At 38.4% G+C, this 20,423-nt stretch overlaps 1 protein-coding gene across 2 annotated transcripts in view; it reads right to left on the reverse strand.

Annotated features, from left to right (window-relative positions):
• The window catches only part of LOC127424244 (serine-rich coiled-coil domain-containing protein 1-like), a 121,876-nt gene that overhangs the window by 60,801 nt on the left and 40,652 nt on the right, over positions 1 to 20,423 (reverse strand). For both annotated transcript variants that reach the window (XM_051669249.1, XM_051669250.1), the window contains exons 6-8: positions 16,149 to 16,290; positions 7,037 to 7,114; positions 2,709 to 2,792 (exon numbers count right to left, since the gene is read on the reverse strand). In XM_051669249.1, the coding sequence (XP_051525209.1) occupies positions 2,709 to 2,792; positions 7,037 to 7,114; positions 16,149 to 16,290 (304 nt within the window). The remainder of the gene's footprint in view (positions 1 to 2,708; positions 2,793 to 7,036; positions 7,115 to 16,148; positions 16,291 to 20,423) is intronic.

The raw sequence follows: 20,423 nt of genomic DNA on the forward strand, positions 1-20,423 counted from the left end.
CTGTAGATTCAGTAGTGGTACTGGAAATGCTGTCATATTATTTTAGTACGGTGTTCTGTCCGCATAGATGCAAGAATTTACGATCATCTGCCTTTGTATTGATGGACCGGGATATTCATTAAACATTTCCGTTTGTGTTCTGCATAAGAAATAAAGTCATACAAGTTTTGAAAGGCATGAGTAAATTATTTGAATGTAGATGCTCAAGAACCATTAACAGAACCAAACATCAGTTCTGGTTTTCATTTTAAAAATAGTACCAGTTCAGAATAAGAATGATTTCTCGATTCCCAACCCTAGTCTTGAGCAATCATTCCTCTCATCTAGGCAGGGAACAGTAGTTCTAAATGCTAGAAGACATACACATAGTAAATAATATTCGTGGTTTGTATGAGCTTTGTTTGTCCTTTTGCTTTTACAGCCTCTTTAGTGCCCTCTGTAATTTTTATTCATCCTACCCCATCCTCCATGCCTATCACACCATCCCATCCCTCTCTACAAGACCACTAGTCTATAAATCTGAGATAGAGCTGTCATATTTCTCCTTCACTTGTGTCTCCTTTTGCTGCAAGGACTGGGAACATTATGTGTCTCACAGTGCATGTAAAGCATGCAACAAGCTGTTTACTGCACATTAAGTGAGTCTATCAAATATCATTAAAATTTGAAAGGAAACTGCTGAGTGGCACAACTTCTTGATAAGAGCCTTGGGAGAGGGGAGGGGTATGAAACTAAACAATGTTAATTAAGCAATATCACCCAAGCAACAGTGTTGATATTCAGTACAACAACACGACTGTGACTGAAATATTGCTCTTATACAACAGTCTTAAAAACAAGAAGTAGATTACCCCATGAAAAAAACAAAAACAAATTCTGTCACAATTTACTCTACCCTCATGATTTAATTTCTAATGTGGAACACAAAAGGAGATGTTTTAATGAACAAAGTTTCTCATGGGTTGTTTCTCGCCAAACGTATTGTGTGACTTCAGAAGACTCAGAATATTATGTACAAGTTACATAGGCCATTTTTTTTATACTGTTGGGTCCTTTTTTTTTCACTTTAAACTGAGTCACTATCATCTGCCATTGTACTGAACAGATGGACCAGGATATTCATTATAGGGGTCATGACATGAGGAATCAAATTTCCCTTGATCTTTCGACATAAGAGGTCATTGTACTATAAAAACATACTGTAAGTTTCAGAACTCAAAACTTCCTCTTTAATAGAAAAGGAGCATTTATTAAATCCAAGCTTCAAAAATGGCTCATTTGGAATTTGTGTAACTTATGACGTCACAAGGACCAAATACATCTGCATACGACTGCCTCTTCAGCAAGACATCAACAGATTTTTTTTGTCATTGTACCCTTGGCACCGCCCACTTGTGCTCAATCACACAGGTGAAGAGGAGAGAGAGCCTTTAATGGGAGATTTATCTACATTTTTAAGGGGACTTACACAGGACACCTTCATGTGCCTATCTGGATGTAAATGTTTTTCTACATAAACATGTACTAGATGAATGGCTTTGACCGTTATCATTCATCTCACATGCTTTTAAAAGATGTCAAGTTACAACAGCTGTGCTTTTTCTTGCTGTTTTGGAGGTGCCCTGGATCATTTTTGCACCCATCTGTGTTTTTTTAATTGTTAAAAACATGCACTAGATGGATGTCTTTGATCGTTCTGATGCATTTCCAGTGATGTGCACCAAGTTTTAAGAGCTGTACAAGTGCAACCTTTAAAAACGCATCTCATTCTGCTGCTGCCACTGACTGGGATAAACACATGCCATTCTGTGTGTAAACAAACATGGACGATGTGAGATGTGAAGACCAGCATCTCTGCTTTGGCTGTTGAAGCACCAAAAATCACAATGGATTGTATTACATTTGCGTATTCAGAAAATTTCAGCGTGGATTGTAATGTATGTGTTTTTGGCTCAGTTCAGCATGGATTGCTTGTGAACCAGTCAAAATATGATTCAAGTTTTGCAAAGGAACTGTTACTGAATGAGCATTATTAAAGATACGGCAGTTAAAACTCTACTGGATCCGATGCAAAACCGTAAGTAAACAGTTTAATTCACAAATATTTCCAATGTCATGACTGTTTGAAAGTTTATGGCGCTGCTGTGCTTGAGTGGGCAGTTTAATGTATTCGAATGCAACGTATTGGGTGTTATATATATATAAATAAAATATAAGAGTATGTCATGACCCCTTTAAAACATCTTCATTTGTGTTCTGCACAAGACAGAAAGTCATAAAAGATTTAAAAGACATGAGGGTGAGTAAATTATTACTATAAAAAATAAGAATATAAACCATTCTTTTAAAATCGAGTAACTTGCATTTTAGACACAATATGGCCTAGTTATTTTTTCTAGTTTTTTTGAACAAACTCAAAGCACTGAAGTGTCCCAGTGCTGTTATACTAACTATCAGCACTCTTTGAATGGCACTTCTTCAATTAGATTGGAAGACTGGAACTTAATGTTGTACAATGCAAACTGTCCTTGTTCAACAGAAAAATGCATAAAATTTGGATATCCCAATGACAATGGAGCAATTGAGCTTGTTCTGATTGTAAAGCCTCCTGAGGGCTCTTACAAGTCTCTCAAAAGACAGGTGCTGCTTTGGTTATGAAACTTGAGGAGGTGTTATCTTGAGAATTTGAAATTTTTGAGTTTCCTCACCAACTCTGCCTGCAGTCGAAGAATCAGTTCATCTTTCTCCTTCAGTTGCTGATGCAGGAACTGGTTCTCTTCTCTCCCAGGATCCTATATACAAAGCACACACAAATACTCTTTAAAAAGTCAGTCTGTGTTTTTCAAGCCGTCGCCCCCAGTTTGAATCTGCAGCCTTCTGTGTGGGTGTAAAACTGCTGCCGTTGAGAGGTGGAGGTGTGCTTTTTGTGCCGTGGTTTCACTCTCCTCCATAAACTTCACCTGAACTAGCAGGCACTTTACCACGACCTTGTGCTGTCAGCATCCATTATGTGAGGCTGGGGGAGGGGGGACCACAGCTTAAAGGGCAGCAGAGGAGGACTGCAAGGCCCAGGAGCTGAATATGCCCTCAACGAACAACCAAAAAGTACCTGCGTCCCCTGAAAACTAGAGCTTTCCTCTACAGAAATACTAGAGTAGAAAGCATTGGCATAAAGGAAGCTGGACACAATGTGCGTGAGTTCGGAACCCTTCATGAGAGATCAGTAGAGGGGATAATGAGCTTCAATGTCACATACTTTGAGACCTTGTTGTTCAAAGCTTTGTGGCTTTGGTTTGAATGCACTCCTTTTGTTCATATTACATAAACATCTCAAGGGAGCTGTTGTCAATGTCTGATGTGTTTGTGTAAAGAAAGCTTATTTCTGCCTGGTAATGAAAGCATAAAAAGAGTGACTAACTAGAATTTTTATCTTTGTGCAAGTAGGAAGACATTTCACCTCGAAACTGCAGTTATATGTGTAATGAACATAATTTTGTTTTGGATAAATTTTGCCACAGTCACAGAATTTTCATGAAATGGAATTTTCTTTTTGGATGAACTATCACATGAAGTGCCATTTTTTTTCTTGTAAATCACTGTGTCATGTTTAATTTTGAGACCATCATCATCAAAGTGTTTTGTATGTGAAATGTTACAGGAATAGTTCACCCAAAAATGAAAATTCTCTCATCATATACTCACCCTCATTCTTTCTTCTGCAGAACACACACAAAGATTTTAAGAAGAATATCTCAGCTCTATAGGTCCATAAAATGCAAGTGAATGGTGACCAAAATGTTGAAACTCAAAAACACACATAAATGCAGCATAAAAGTAATCCATAAGACTCCAGTGGTTTAAAGCATGTCTTCTGAGGCGATCCAATTGTTTTTGGGTGAGAACAGCCCAAAGCATAACTCATTGCTGTCTCTAGGCACCATCATGATTTCAAGCTCAATTACACTTCCTAGTGCCTGACACATGCGCAGTGCGCTAGATGGAGCTAGGAAGTGTAATCGAGCTCAAAATCATGATCGCCAAGGAGACTGCTGATGTCAAGATTATTATTTTGGGCTGTTCTCATCCAAAGTCTATTCAGAAGACATGGATTAAACCACTGGAGTCTTATGAATTACTTTATGCTGCCTTTCTGTGAGTTTCAAAATATTGGTCACCATTCACTTGCATTGTATGGACCTACAGAGCTGAGATAATCTTCTAAAAATGTTTGCTTGTGTCCGGTAGAAGAAAGAAAATTCATACACATCTAGGATGGCATGGCTGTGAGTGAATGATGAGGGAATCTTCATTTTTGGGTGAACTTTTCCTTTAAGAATCATGTTTTCAAAGTTGAAAATCTTGAATTTGCCATTGTCTTATTCTGTGGAGATCCTAATTTTAAAATGTTATTCGCAGTAACATCTCACTTATACAAAAAAATAATTCTGAGAGCAAAAAACAATAAAAATATAGACCTAACTACATGTGTGCATGATTACTTGTGCGACAAACTGGACAAGTGCTATATGTATCATTTGGACATTTTGGCTTCTAAATTGCTTACAACAAAATAAAACAAACATTATGACGATGAGGAAGGATCACTGCAAGAGGAAGGTAAACAACTAAACAAAATAAATACATATCCATTTTATTGCAATCGTATCACTCGTGTGCCATACCGAGCCCTTACTTATAACATCTTAATGCATTTTTTGTGCGTCCAGTTTGAATTTACTTTTGCATGCACTTCCAACTCACAAATTGATTCTAACTGATGCCATAAAAAGGTCATGTCCTGAGCGATGCATGCAGTAAAAAGGCAGGATGTAGCCTCCTCCAAATCCCTGCCTGTGGGGAATATTTAATTATATCGGTTTAACAAGAGGCACTTTATCTGTGCAGTGCCATGGAGGACCTCTAGAGAGGTTTTGGTCACAGTTGCATACACACACAGGAAAGAGAGCTGGGTCTTTAGCCCAAGCTGTAAAGCAGCATATGAGTGACTTTTCCATCTGTCTGTCCTAGATTAAACACTTGAGGCAAGAAAAGGATGAAGGACTTAATAAATGAGAATGTCTTAATGAAATCACCTTCATGTCATTACAAACCTGTATGACATTCTTTTTTGTGGAACACAAAAGGAGTTATTCAAAGCAGAATGTCCAAGTTCCTCTTTTCCGTACAATTAAAGTAAATGGTGAGCACTGCTGTCAAACAAGATTTCCAGTAAATAACGTCTTAAATTTCATTCTGTTTCTTATACAAAACCACCATATGGCTTCAGAAGACTTGGAATAAAGAGCACAAGTCATATGGACAAAATGTATAGTATGGTGCTTTTTTTTTTTTTGGTCCTTTTTGGAGCTCGACAATGCTTGGTCCCCTTCTGCCTTCATTGTATGGAAGAAAACAGCTTGGACATTCTGCTAAACTTCTCCTGTGGTGTTTAACAGAAGAAAAAAAAAAAGACATACTGTTTGGAACTAAATGAGGGTGAGTAAATGATGACTGAATGTTCTTTTTTGGGTGAACTATTCCTTTAACAATGCAAGAATCTCTCTCTCTCACTTCCAAGTATGGAGTAATTAGAGATGCACAAGGTATTGCAAAGGGTTTTAACCATGATTTACTCTGAAGGGGGCATCGGAAGTGTAACCGCAATAGATGTCCTTAGTTATTCCTGTATAGGGAGGATTGTGATAATACAAATTTTAAACAGGACACCCTCGGAGTGGAGAGCACAGCTACACTCACTTAACAAGATGTTATTAATATGCAGGTGACAGGAACACTGGGACAAATGAGTCTGGTACCCCAGTCCGCTCACATTCTCCCAGGCGTGCAATGCAACTCCATTCCCCAATCCGATGCTGTGCTCTCACTGCAGGAGAACGCTTTCCGCAGGCTCTAATTATTACGAAGGTGGGGATAACAAATGTTTGGTGAGAAGTTTTCTGTTAAAAGTAGGACAAGAAGTGACACGGTTCCGTCTCAGGTGGATTCTAGGGCTTTATTTTTAAAATCTGGAATTTTTTCCTTTTTTTCCCCTGGAATGAATCAGGACAAGTCCCACCCCTCTCCTGTCAGCTGAACACAATGTTAGAATGCATGGGCTCCTATTCTAAGCATCTCCCTCTCCCACTGCATGGCGCTAGGCTAAGGATGAGCCTGAAAGTCACATGATTTGCTGCCGCAACCGTCACTTCTTTTAGCGCTCCATGTAGGTCAGTAAGGAGGATAGAGAAAGACGCAGTCCTCGTTTCCACTTCGCTCAACTCGACAGGATTTTTGAGCCATGCAAAAAAAAAAATCTGTTGAAAAACAAAATCCTCTTCTACCAACAAAAAGCTCCTCATAGAAAAATACAAATTCATAAACCTTTCCCGATGACAGTCCGAGTCCATCTCCAAAAGATTAGGGGACGTAACAAAATAATCCCATCATGATAGTGGGAAAAGTTTATTGATGGTGGAGTAACTAAAATTCTGTCAGAGAAAGAAGCCAGCATGAGAAGAACAGGGTGTGCTTCGGAGAGGTACAATGGAGTAGGAAAATTAGTTACATCAATGCAGAGAACTCTGCCTCAATACAGTCTCTTAGCGCAGTTGTTACTTTTGATCCATCGGCTTTGAAATCTTCAGAGAAGTGAATCTGTGTTTTTAATCTCAGTCACAAAGTAGTGCCATTTCAAGCTATTAATGAAACAACAATTAGAGTTTGTGGCTTTAAGGCCATGTGTGCTTCTCCTTAAAAATGACAAAAATCACTTTTATCAGATATATGAATTCATATTTACATTTTTCTCTTACAGGAAAACTGACAAAAAATATAGATGACCCGTCTTGCACCTTGCTTATTGGGTATTTAAAGAACAACAAAAGAGTCCTTCAATATGCCTTGCCCAAACTTCATGTTTTAATAGGAAATACGTCAAAACAAGAGAGAAAACAGCTGGTCAAGCAATTTCACAAGGTCTTTAATATATTAGCGACATACTGTACATTTTGACAAAACACTGAATGCTGACAATTACCTTAAAAGGAAGTGATTTCTCACTGCAGGGGCTTAAGGGGAGAGAATGAAGGCTGCTGGCAGGGCTGATCTCTGTGCTCTGAAAGACAAAGATTATGCTAATCTTAATATATAATGAACACATGAAAGGAAAATAAGTAATAAAAAGAAAAATAACAACATTCTGCTCGTTTTACTCTGAACTGGTTGACTCTGAGGTCTCTCTAGTATGACAGCATTAAAATGCTCGATTTCAACTATCTGACCCAGACACAGCCAAAAGCAACAAGAACATGTTTTCCAAAGCTTTCAGAAAACCAATTGCACTCATGCATTTTTAAAAAACTGGACAACAACACAGTTTTGATACAGATCACACTACTTTACCAATTTCATGTTTCACAAACTCTAGTTGTGCTGCCTAGAATGATGATCCCATTGATATGGTGTTTAATTACCCTTTGAACATGTGATGGCAAATGTTCTGCATCACCTTCATAAACGGGGAAAGATTTTACTACAATGACAGGAGTCAAGGGTTCACCAAAATTATTTTGGGGCATGTGACAACCAATTTATATTGTACAGTAATGTGCAAAACTTTTAGGCACATGTGATAGGATGTTCCAAGCTTCTTGGAGAACTTGCCACAGTTCTTCTATCTATTTAGGCTTTCTCAATTGCTTTTGTCTCTTCAAGTAATCCCAGATTGATGTTGAGATCCGGGCTCTGTGGGGGCCATACCATCTGTTGTAGGGTTCCTTGTCCATCTTCTATTCAATTCAATTCTAAAAAAAATATAATGGGCCTAAGACTTATATATATATATATATATATATTCAGAATTTTCACGTGCATTGTGAAATCAAAGTAATGCAGATTCAAGCATTCATGCAATTCCAAACATTAGTAACAGTTACAAGCTATTATACAAATCTACAAATGCAGCTCAGAATAAAAAAAAGGAGATAACAGTGTTTCAGGAAATGCGGGACATTGTAAACTGTCAAATACACATCGCCTTTTCTGTGTCGCAATAAAAGATCCTTGTGAAGTTGAAATACAGCACTTTCGGTGTCAAAATAAAAGCCCCAGGTGAAGGTGAAATCTAATAATGACAATATTAATGATAATTCAGCATTATATTAATAATAAAAAACCTGGCGTGTCCCAGTAATAATTTTGTATTATGCAATGTTCAACTGGGGTTTCAAAAAGAAGTCAGTGAAGTAGCTTTGCACACCTTGTTCATTCACAAAAATGTATTAGTAAAAACATTTGAAGGCAAATAATGCTTTTTATTAAGCTACTATGCATCATTGTGTATTAAATATTAATATAAAGTGCATATCAATGAAAATGATTGAATTTCATTCTCCCTTGTGTTTATTTAATGAAACACTAATTATTAGATTTTTACTTAATGTCTTAAAAATATTTAATCTACTTGGCTACAATGGCTGTTTGGATGAAATGATGGTTCCTCTGATAAAAAACATTTTTAAACCATTTTAAAGCAAATACATAATTATCGAGATATATATCAAATATCGTCAATAGGCTGAAAAATATTGAGATATAACTTTTTATGACATATTGCCCAGCCCTACTTATGGTATAGATGGCTCTTTGCATTCTGGGCAGTAGCCAGAACCCTTTTCTTCCTCACTGCACTACGGTCACCTCTACACCCATTAAAGGAATAGTTCACCCAAAAATGAAAATTCTCTCATCATTTACTCACGCGCATGCCATCCCAGATGTGTATGGCTTTCTTTTATCTGCAGAACACAAACAAAGTATTTTAGAAGAATATCTCAGCTCTGTAGGTCCATCCAATGCAAGTGAATGTCCCAAAATGCAAATAAAGGCATCTTAAAAGTAATCCATAAGACTACAGAGTTTTAATCCATGTCTATCTAATATGGTTTGGGTAAGAACAGACCAAAATGTAACCCCTTTTTCACTGAAGATCTTGCCATTGCAGTCTCTAGACACGATCATGATTTCAAGCTTGTTAACACGTCCTAGTGCTTGACACATGTGCAGAGCGCTAGATGGCAACAGGAAGTGTAACCAAGCTCAAAATCATGATACCCAAGGATACTGCTGATGTCAAGATTTATGGTAAAAAAGGAGTTATATTTTGGTCTGTTCTCACTCACAACCAATTGGATTGCTTCAGAAGACATGGATTAAACCACTGGGGCCTTATGGATTACTTTCTGCTGCCTTTATGTGCTCTTTGGACATTCAAAATTTAGATCACCCTTCACTTGCATTGTGCGGACCTACAGATCTGAGATATTCTTCTAAAAATCTTTGTTCGTGTTCTACAGAAGAAAGAATGAGGGTAAATGATGAGATAATTTTCATTTTTGGTGAACTATTCCTTTAATGTGAGAAGAGAGAGGGACATGGTCAGAAACAAAACATTTTAATTTAAGTAAAGTGGAGCAGAGACACACAGAAAGCAATAATACGGATATCAGAACTTTGTCAAAAAAATAAATAAATAAATAAAAACAGCAAAATATTTTCACTGAGATATAGGATGAAGCAACACTGAAACAATCTTCTTGCTTTGGGCAATCCTAGCAAGAAAGTTCAGCTGAATCAGGCAAAATAGCATGTGGTGGTACCGTAATGTTTTGTTAGAGAAAGAAAACTGGTTTGAGATGATAGGATAATAAAAGGGACAGACGGTAAATTCATCCGTAGTTACAGAAGTCACCGTGTTGGAGAAATAATACTGCATAATTACAGTAATTATTCCCCTTAATTTTGCTTTATTAAGCAAAATTTAACCAGCCTTTCTGAACGAATAAACACTACTATTTTGTACACTACTTTTAACTACTCCTTTTGGAATAGTATGTTTAAGAAGAGACAGTAAAGACTTTTAAATTACCAGTTCTATGTGCTATTAATAACAAACAAATGTTCACAATTTCAATCAAGTATTTTTATTAAGTATTTTTGCACTGGGGCCAATAAGATCCCAGTAACACCATGGTGGGAAGTAAAAAAAAAAAAAAAAAAAGAAACGAGAAAATAAGGACATGAATCAAGTGGTGAAGGCGACCACTTGTATAATTTCACAATTTCAAATTAAATTTTTGGTAAATTTTCCACAGCAAATTAAGTTTATCACAGTCGTTTCAGACTCTAGTTATTAAAGGATTCAAGATATGATACAATATGTGCTTGTTTTATTAATGTGTGTTTGTGTTTCAACTACAAGGAGAGGACATGAAAACTATAATGAAAAGTGCAAACATATTGAGGTAATCAAGAAGGTATATAGCAAAACAAAGACAAATGTTTCACTAATGCTAATTAATCCCAGTGCATTCATGGTTGTCAAGCATAAACTGTTAAATGACAAAATAACACCAGAAACAGACATTAAAACCCTAAATTATTTTCTGAAAAAATATGACACTAATTTCTGTAACACCTTACCCTGTTCAACATTAAAATGAATGCTCTGAATATGAAGTAACAAAATGGTTATTTGCACACAAATGGCAACTTCTGAACAAATGTTTCTAGCGTAAAACAGTATAGTTATGCAGATAAGCCAGGCAGGACAACAAAAAGCCAGTTTAAATCCATGGGCATATCACATGTTTACTATTTTACATTTCGTTGAATTGTGAGCCTTAATTATTTTGAACTGGTACACTCAACGCATTGCCAAGAATTTGTCGGAGATGAGGTATTATAGGACACAAAAAGAAATGAAGATGGACCAGGCTATGCTTAATTATTGGTCAAGCACAATAAAAGTGCAGCAGAAATACATGAGCCATTGTGATTCTTGTTACATAGTGGTTTACAAATTCAGAAGGAAGATGGCTAATTTGTATGTTAATGAGAAGAGTCAGAAAGAGGCCAAAGAACTTCCTCTTTAAAATTCATGCATGTGTGCTATTCTCTGGACCTTTGCTAAGGAAAGTGATTGTTATTGTGGTGGACTGTAAAACTGAGCTACTACTTGTAGGAATGTGGAACAGAGGTGCGGCCGTTACGGTTAATAGCAAGGGTGGGTAAAAATATAGATTTTCCGATGCATCACTTTCCTTATTTGAATTATCTCTATATTGATCATTAAAGACCGATTCAAGTGAAACACATGGACATGCAAATATATTTTGCAGTATTGGGCCATCAAAGCTGGTGTCCGGCGCTTTTTGCTCGGTGCTGTTGAAGCCTAGTTTCACAGAACTCTGTTCTAGTGTAATTTTGGAGCGTGCGTTTCAACCGGGCTCCCCTCACTATCAGCACTCCTGAGATGGGATTGTGCAGAACTGAACACTTGATATTGCGGCAGAGACCTCAAAACTTAAGACCCATTTGAATTCTGAAAATGTCTAGTTTAAAGCCCTGCCGAGGAAGTCAAACCTCTCAAACAGCTGGACAGCCCTAACATTCTATTCATCACTGACGAAGAAAAGAGACAACACTCTGCAGGTGCCAAAATAGTTTTTTTTTTTTTTTTTTTTTTTTTTTTTACACATCACTTTTGCTTATATTTATCATGATTTTACAGTAACAGTAACTGTGGTATTTTGACAGAAATGTTATAGTTTTAAATAATTTATTATACATTTTATTTCAACTGTAGCAGGTGTTAAAAAAAAAATATATATATATATTTAAATTGACCTAACCACAGTAATGATTACTTCACCTAAATCATTAGTAGCCTAATGAAAGAAAAATTATATCTGTTAGAGTGAGAAACAAACGTTTTTACCAGAAAAGTTCCAACTCAATAAAGTGCTCTAACTCATGGGTGCAGTCAGAATATATCAAATCAAATCAAATCACTTTATTGTCACACAGCCATATACACAAGTGCAAGAGAGGGAAAGGTTGAAAGTGTCTGTAAAAACACCAGGCAGCTGGTTCGCGCACGCTCTGATGATGCAGCCCGGAATGCCGTCTGGGCCCGCGGCTTTGCGGATATTCACCCGTCGGAAGGATCGGGTTACATCCGCTACAGAGACGGAGAGTGAACTAACCTCTGTAGCTTCGGCCGCAAGAGCTCTCTCCACAAGGGCGGTGTTATTTTCCTCGAAACGAGCATAAATAAAGTATTTAGCTCATCCGGGAGAGAGGCAGCAGTGTTCATGACGGAGTTTTTATTCCCTTTAAAGCCGTGATGATGTTAATTCCCTGCCACATGCTTCTAGAGTTGGTGGTGTTAAACTGTCCTTCAATCTTGCTCCTGTACTGGCGTTTTCTCTGTTTTCGGAGGGCATAACTGGCTTGTTTATGCTCCTCCGCGTTCCCGGAATTAAAAGCGGAGGTCCGCACATTAAGTGCCGTGCGAACATCGCTATTAATCCAAGGTTTCTGATTCGGATAGATCCGTATTGTTCTGGTCGGAACCACGTCCTCTACGCACATTCTGATGAAACACATTACGCTATCAGCGTAAAGCTCGATGTCGTCATCAGAAGCGGACCGGAACACCTCCCAGTCCGTGTGATCAAAAAAATCTTGTAGCGTAGAATCTGATTGGTCTGACCAGCACTGGATCGTTCTGAAGGTGGGTGCTTCCTGTTTCAATTTCTGCCTGTAAGCGGGCAGAAGCAGAATGGAAGAGTGGTCCGATTTGCCAAATGGTGGGCGGGGGAGGGATTTGTAGCCATCCCAGAAGGGAGAGTAGCAATGGTCCAAAACCCGGTCCCCTCGTGTGTTGAAACTAATGTGCTGGTGTCATTTTGGTGCGACTGATTTTAAACTGGCTTTATTAAAGTCCCCAGTCACAATGAACGCGGCCTCAGGGTGCACGGTTTCCTGCTCACTTATACTCCCATACAGTTCCTTGAGTGCCCGGTCTGTGTCGGTTTGTGGCGGGATGTACACAGCTGTGATAATGACCGCTGTGAATTCCCTCGGTAGCCAGAATGGTCGACACAGAAGCATAAGAAATTCCAGATCAGGAGAGCAGAAAGACTTGATAGAATGTACGTTCCTCTGATCACACCAGGATTTGTTGATCATAAAACATACACCACCTCCTCTGCTTTTACCTGAGAGGTCTTTCGCTCCGTCCGCTCAGTGATCACATTGTGATCACATTGTGATCAGTTGAATGCCACTTTTGCGAAATCTGTACATTATTCAAAATTTTTGGCCGCCAGTGTGTGTGTGTGTGTGTGTGTGTGTGTGTGTGTGTGTGTATATATATATGTATACACACACACACACACACACACACACACAGTTGCAATCGAAATTATTCAACCCCCCCCAAGACAGTAAGGATTTACAAAAGGTAAGCTTTTCTGATGACCCAGAATTTTTAAACTTTACATCTATATCAGTTGAGTGACACAAAGTCATAGTGTGAATATATAACCTAATATTTCTAAATAGCAGGATTTTTTTAAAATACAGCCATGTCATAATTATTCAACCCCTATATGTAAGTATAGTAAGGCTATACTTAAATATGTAAGACTACACAAGTAATTGTTTTAAAACAAAATTAAGTCATCAATCTGCAATGGCACTTATTTAAGTTTTAAAATTTAAGTTTAGCATTGTAAGCAAAAATGTATTTCTATGCAAAAAATGCAATTAAAAATAAGCTGTCTCAAAAGCTAATAGAGGAGATTATTTCATTACACAAGAAAGGTCATGGCTAAAAGTACATTTCCAAGGCACTTCAATTTCCAATAAACAAAGTTGGCAGCACCATTCATACATTTTTTAAATATGGTACAACAGCAACCTTCTTTGGGTATAGAAGAAAGCAAAACTTCACCAATGGAAATGTTGACTTGAATATTCAAGAAGTAATTAGGAAAGACCTGTGGAGTCCTGGAAGAAGGTTTTATAGACGTATGACACTAAACTGAAAATGAGTTTTAGACCCATAGGTCAGCAGTACGTCTGGAGTCAGATGACAAGGTGATGACAAGAACGACACCATCCCCACAGTCAAGCATGGAGATGGGTCAGTCCTGTTATGGAGGAGTTTTGCGGCTGCAGGAAACGGCTATCCTGACTATGTGACTGACACCATGGATTCTTTCAGGTATCAGGCCATTTTGGCATGAAAAATTTGATGCCATCAGTGTGTAAATTGAAGCTTGGTGATCACTGGACTTTCCAGCAAGACAATAACACCAAGGATACATCCAAGTTGTCCAAAATCTGGTTCAGGGATAGGTTGTGGAATGTCCTTAAATGGCCCTTTCAGTCCATCATTAAAATCCCATTGCAAACCTTTGTTGGGATTTCAAGGAAGCAGTGGCAGTACAGAAACCAAAGAATGTCAATGAGCTAGAAGCTTTTGCTCATGAGAAATGTGTAACATTTCTAAAAGAGAGGTGTCCGAAGCCTGAGAACACTTACCTGAAACATTTATTTGCTGTTATTAAGGATAAAGGATGCTCCACAAATGATTGACTTTGGGGGTTGAATATTTTTGACATGACATTTGTGGAGAAAATTAGTTAAACTTTTGTACAGAGTACAAAATTGTACAGAGTGGTTATCCGAGTTACCATAAACTTTGTCAGTTCAAACCTGTCTGGCCATTCTCTGTTGACCTCTCTCATCAACAAGGCGATTCCATCCACAGAACTGCAGCTCACTGGATGTTTTTTGTTTTTGGCACCATTCGGAGTAAATTCTAGAGACTGTTGTGTGTGAAAATTCCAGGAGATCAGCAGTTACAGAAATACTCAAACCAGCCCGTCTGGCACCAACAATCATCCATGCGATTATCTAATCAGCCAATCATGTGGCAGCAGTGCTGTGCATAAAATCATGCAGATATGGGTCAGGAACTTCAGTTAATGTTCACATCAACCATCAGAATGGGGAAAAAAATGTGATCTCAGTGATTTAGACCATGGCATGATTGATGGCGGGACCTACACAATATTAGGCAGGTGGTTTTAATGTTGTGGCTGATCAGTGTGTGCGTGTGAGATATATATATATATATATATATATATATATATATATATATATATATATATATATATATAGAGAGAGAGAGAGAGAGAGAGAGAGAGAGAGAGAGACACATACATACATACACACACACACACATTTGCGCAATATATTATATGCAATTTATAATAAATTATATTAAGACATATTAGATGCAATTTATCATAAATTATATTAAGACTTATATATCATCATATTTATTGATGGAATACATGGAATTTGTCCATTTTTAATAAATTAAATTAATAATTTCATAATATACCAAGGTGTCCTGTGATTGTTTTAATGTTTGCTGTAATTTATCATGTTTACTATTAATTAGTAAAAAAACATGTATCGATTCACAGCCCTACAAAAAAAACAAAACAAAACAAAAACAATATCAGTCAAAAAAGATGCATCAAAATATCTGTGCATTAGCCTTTGCAGCCCAACAGATCTGCCGCTGTCTATTATTTAATTAATATTAATCAATCAACAATATTAACCAGAAAAAGACAAAACAACTCACTTCTCTTAATTGTTAATATTTATATCAATATCTCACTTTTTTTAATATAAGAGTAGAAGTATTAGTTTTTGCTGTGGTAACAAAAATGGTTTCAAGAATTCTGAAATTTCATTTTTCACAACTACTCAAATGTTGGTATCATGACAACCGTACCAGCAATAAATAATTATTGTATTCTTGAAGTCTTTATGAAGGATGGCAGATAACTTTAGTGTAGGTAGATTCCTTATTTTATTAGATAAAGAGCGAAAAAAAATGGCTATGAGGGACAGAAGTGCAGTCCTTTCAATATGTCATACTGTCTAAAGTCTACAGTAGGTCTATTGTTCACTACCCATGTTGCCTGAGGTTATGTCCATTGGAAATTGAAAGAAAGACACATTTTCAAAGTACTGTAGGCTGAATGACCCCAGGTACAGTACACAACAAAACACATTAAACAGACTGTACTTCCACTCCTCAAAGCCTTCTTGTTTGTGACCTATTAAATATTTAGTTTACTCCAACAAAGGTCTATACTGTCTGAATTTGGTTCTTTTGAAATTTTACATCCTCTCAGTGTTTCTGGGTACATGATGAGGTAGTGCATGGACAGCTCTCTTCTATAGTGGCTTAATGAAGGAAGTGTCAGGGACATTACCTCCTGCAGGGTCCTGCGTAAACGCAGCAGAAGAGTCTTTACCGCTGTGCAGTCCTGCTGCATCAGCCTGAATGGTAATGCTTCCAGCCCAGCCAAGGGCTCATCGTCACGAGACAGGCAGAGGGACATCGGCCGCTGCTCCCTGGAAGGACCGAAAGATCACATTAAACATGAGAAAACATTCTGAAAGCATAGCTCCATTCTTGTTTGGTGAATGCTGATTGCTCAATACAGCATTTCAGCCATGCTAAAATACATGGTAACAGCTGACACAAAATATTTGTATATCATAGCACAGCAACCATAGAGGCCAATTATTAACTTTGCTTACATGTCAGGGACTATATACTGTATATCCAAGTGGAAGGATGGCACTTAATGAATTTGCTAAATTAAACAACAATTTAATTGAAAGTGTGTCATTTATATTTTTATTATTTAGTAACAATTTTATAAAAGCATTATAGCACTTGAGGCATTGCTCTTGTGAATGTTTAAATCAGTTTCTGGGTACATGGTGAAGCATGAAACTGGTAGGGCATGGAGAGCCCTTGTAAATGTATACTAAACTACTAATGTAAAATAATAATAATAATAATATAAAAAAATATAATAATAAATAAATAAAAAAAACAAGGCATGAATGGATGCAATTAATTTTGTTGACAAATATAAACTGTACCTACATACTTTTTCCAGCTTTCTTTACAATTTTTTTTTTCAATGGATGAGTTGAATGGATGTTGAAGGAAAAGCAGCCAACAAGTACCCAGCATACATAGTACCCTTCAATACGGTTTCAAATGCATCCCAAGTGGCACCTCATAAAGTTGGTTGAGACAATGCCAAGCGAGTGCAGAGCTCATAATCTAAGGAAACTCTAAAATAATTAAAATAATTGGTCACTACATAATTCCCATACTTCCATTTGTGCTATCACATAGTTTTGATGACTATAACATTATTCTAAAACATGGAAAATAGTAAGAATTAAGAATGAATTGGTGTCCAAACTTTAGACTGTATTGAGCCTAACAAAGCCCTTTAGCTGTGACCTTACTCACAATACAGCACAGCCTCTCGTACCATATAGCTTAAAACAGTGAGCATGAAACAGGTAGAATAATCACAGACAGTGAAACTGTAACAGTTCCAAAAAACAGTTTGAGTTCAAAGAAGTTCCACAGAAAAAAATCGATGGCCGACATAGTGTATTGAAGGAATTTTAATACCATACAATGCAATATAATTGCATTTAATGAAATGAAATAAAATGCAATTCATTGAATCATGTCTTCTACCTAAAATCATAATCTTGTTTCAAACTAGAATTAACTTGAATCACAATATAATTTTAGTCTATTCATTACATGTAGATATCTGGGTAAATTAACAGATAATATCATTCATGTAGAGAATGAGATAAAATTATACTTGATTAGGAGTGCTTCTTGAAAGAGACAGAAAGGCAAAGTTTTACTGACGAGAAAACACACTCGAGAGACAATTGAAAGGCTAGACATACCCTCTTCATCAGGCCTTTCATTTGGTGCAAGTGGATACTAACTATACATATACTCAGACAATTAGACAGTTAAGAGGTTCATAATGTTCATTTATGAGATCTATATCAGTATACGAGGAAGAAAAACATCCCCATCCATTCCACGGTTGACGAACACAAAATCCAAGGCTAAGGCAATATCTTTTTCAAGACAGATTCTCTCTTTGGTTCTTATTTTATGAAAGAACAAAAACCCATCATCTATACCTTGTTTCAAAGATAATCTTCAAAGGAAGCACAGGGTATTTGGACTGATAATAATCTCTTATTGAGAGTACTGATAATGATCTCTTATTGAGAGTCCCACACAAAACACACAAGGAGACTTCTCATTAATTTGGATACTTTGATTCAGCTCAAAAGGAGGAGCACATTTCTACTCCAGACTTGTCTTTCTACGTTTCTGAGCTTCAGATCGAATTTATTTCAAGTGCTTCAACAATAATTAAGTATTTATGCTTCTTGAAAGTGCAGTATTAAAAGAAGATCAAAAGGAACCTCTGAGTTTGCATTAAAATGAGGTATTTGATTCTTGGAAACCTCTAGAAGAACTGCAGAGTCAAGACAAGTCAGTATAAACACAGTCTCTGTCTTTCAAACAAATGTCTGACATTTTTGCAGTTGTTTTTCATTACCACAGTTTATTCAGGGCCTTTGTGGAGTGTCCTTGGAGCTGCAAGAGGAAAGTGAAATTTCCCTTTACTGCTTTGTGGCAGGTTACAAGCTTTCCATCTCACACTTGTCAATTAACATCCCAAATATACACCTTCTGTAACATCTCTCAGAAAAATGGGGATATGTTCTCTTATAACTCAATCCATACCATCGACTAGTGAAAATGTACTATATATCCTGAAGGACACTGTAACAAGTTCAAGGAATGAGGAAGCGGGAGACAGCAAATCCAACTCAAAGGTAAATTTATTATTAACACAAACATGTTCGCTTGAATGAGCAACTGTGTAGCTTCAGATAAATCACTCAAAAGGTTCTCTAATGGAAACGGCAGCGGCCAACACACATGTAGCTTTTCAGCTGGGTTCTCTCCCCCTCACTCTGAGGTCTGGCACCTTTTTATTTCCCCTGTCTCTCACTGCAAACATAGAAACAGCAATTACCAGCAACTCATCTCAGGTGAAAACCCTTACCACTTCCTCTCTCCCCAGACGAACGCTCGACCACACCCTCGCCTCCACATACCCCCACCGCCCGACTCGGGCCGGGGGAACCAGAATTGACCACATCCACCCCCACCCCCTTTTGGAGAGGAAGTCTGAGATAGCCATCTGCGCCCCAGCCTGTGAATCCTTGAACTTAAACGGCTGGAGTGCCAGATACCAACAGGTGATCAGATACCAGGCATTGGCATCCTTCATGTGGTGGAGCAACTGAAGCGTCAACACGAGGCATTGGATAAGCATCAAATTCGACACCGCATTAACTTTACTATAATCCACACTGAACCGGACCGAGCCAATTAGTTCCCAAAATTAGCGGATGGGTGAAGCAAGGACTAACTACTGCCTCAATATTATGAGAACAGAGGAGAACAGGGGAGAAGACATTAGACGGAGAAAGGGTGTGGTGTGCACCGGCCCCCGGATACGCTGCCAGATGGTCTTCCACCAGCTGGACCGCTTCGTCCAGCTACACCGGTCGGTGGCACCGGACACACTCGGCCGTACCCTTCAGCAAACGGGAGACAAACTGCTCTAGCACCACCAGGTTGATAACATCATCGGCAACGCTGTTCTCCTTGGCCAGCACCCACCGCCGGCAGGCATCACGGAGTTGCTGGGCAAAGGCAAACGGTCGGCCAACCTCGCTCAGCGTCAAGGAGCGGAAGCCCTGGCGGTGTTCTTCTGGGCTGCGGCCGACCAGTTGCAAGATGGACTTCAGCAGCGACCGGAAACTGTGGCTTCCCCAATCAGCAACGGCAGAAGATGGACCACCCACTGATCCAGTGGTCACTTTAGAGCTTCAGCGGTGTGCTCAAAGAGCTCAAGGTATGCCTCCGGATCATCCTGAGGTCCCATCTTGGTGAGCAACACATGGGAGTGCGCTGCTGCCAGGGCCATGGTGGCCGCCCCCTCATGGGGTACTAAGCTCCGCAGCACTTGCCGGTCCTCCTCCTGGGCCTGAAGGAGCACCTCAAAATGCTGTTGTTGCTCTCTTCGAAGATCCACGAGGGCCTGATGTTGGCCCTGTTGGATGCTGGAAAGGGACTGGAAGACTTCCACCAGTGGCGACGACTCCATGACAATGTATCCTTCTTCCTCTAATCCCGGGTTTCAGCACCAGTGCAACAAGTTCAAGGAATGAGGAAGCGGGAGACAGCGAATCCAACTCAAAGGTAAATTATTAACAAAAAAAGTTCGATTGAATGCGCAACGGTGTAGTTTCAGATAAACCACTCAAAAGGTTCTCTAATGGAAACAGCAGTGGCCAACAGACACGTAGCTTGTCAGCTGGGCTCTCTCCCACTCACTCTGAGGTCTGGCCCCTTTTTACTTTCCCCCCCATCTCTCACTGCAAACACAGAAACAGCAATTACCAGCAATTCATCTCAGGTGAAAACACTTACCGCTTGCTCTCTCCCCAGACGAACGCTCGACCACGCCCTCGCCTCCACAGACACATTCAATTGTTTCTACTTTGGAATTTTACAAATGATTTCATAAATGGCTTATGTTGCCAAATGTCTCAGAAAT

Source organism: Myxocyprinus asiaticus, chromosome 33 (assembly GCF_019703515.2).
Source record: "Myxocyprinus asiaticus isolate MX2 ecotype Aquarium Trade chromosome 33, UBuf_Myxa_2, whole genome shotgun sequence".
Classification (NCBI taxonomy): Eukaryota; Metazoa; Chordata; class Actinopteri; order Cypriniformes; family Catostomidae; genus Myxocyprinus; species Myxocyprinus asiaticus.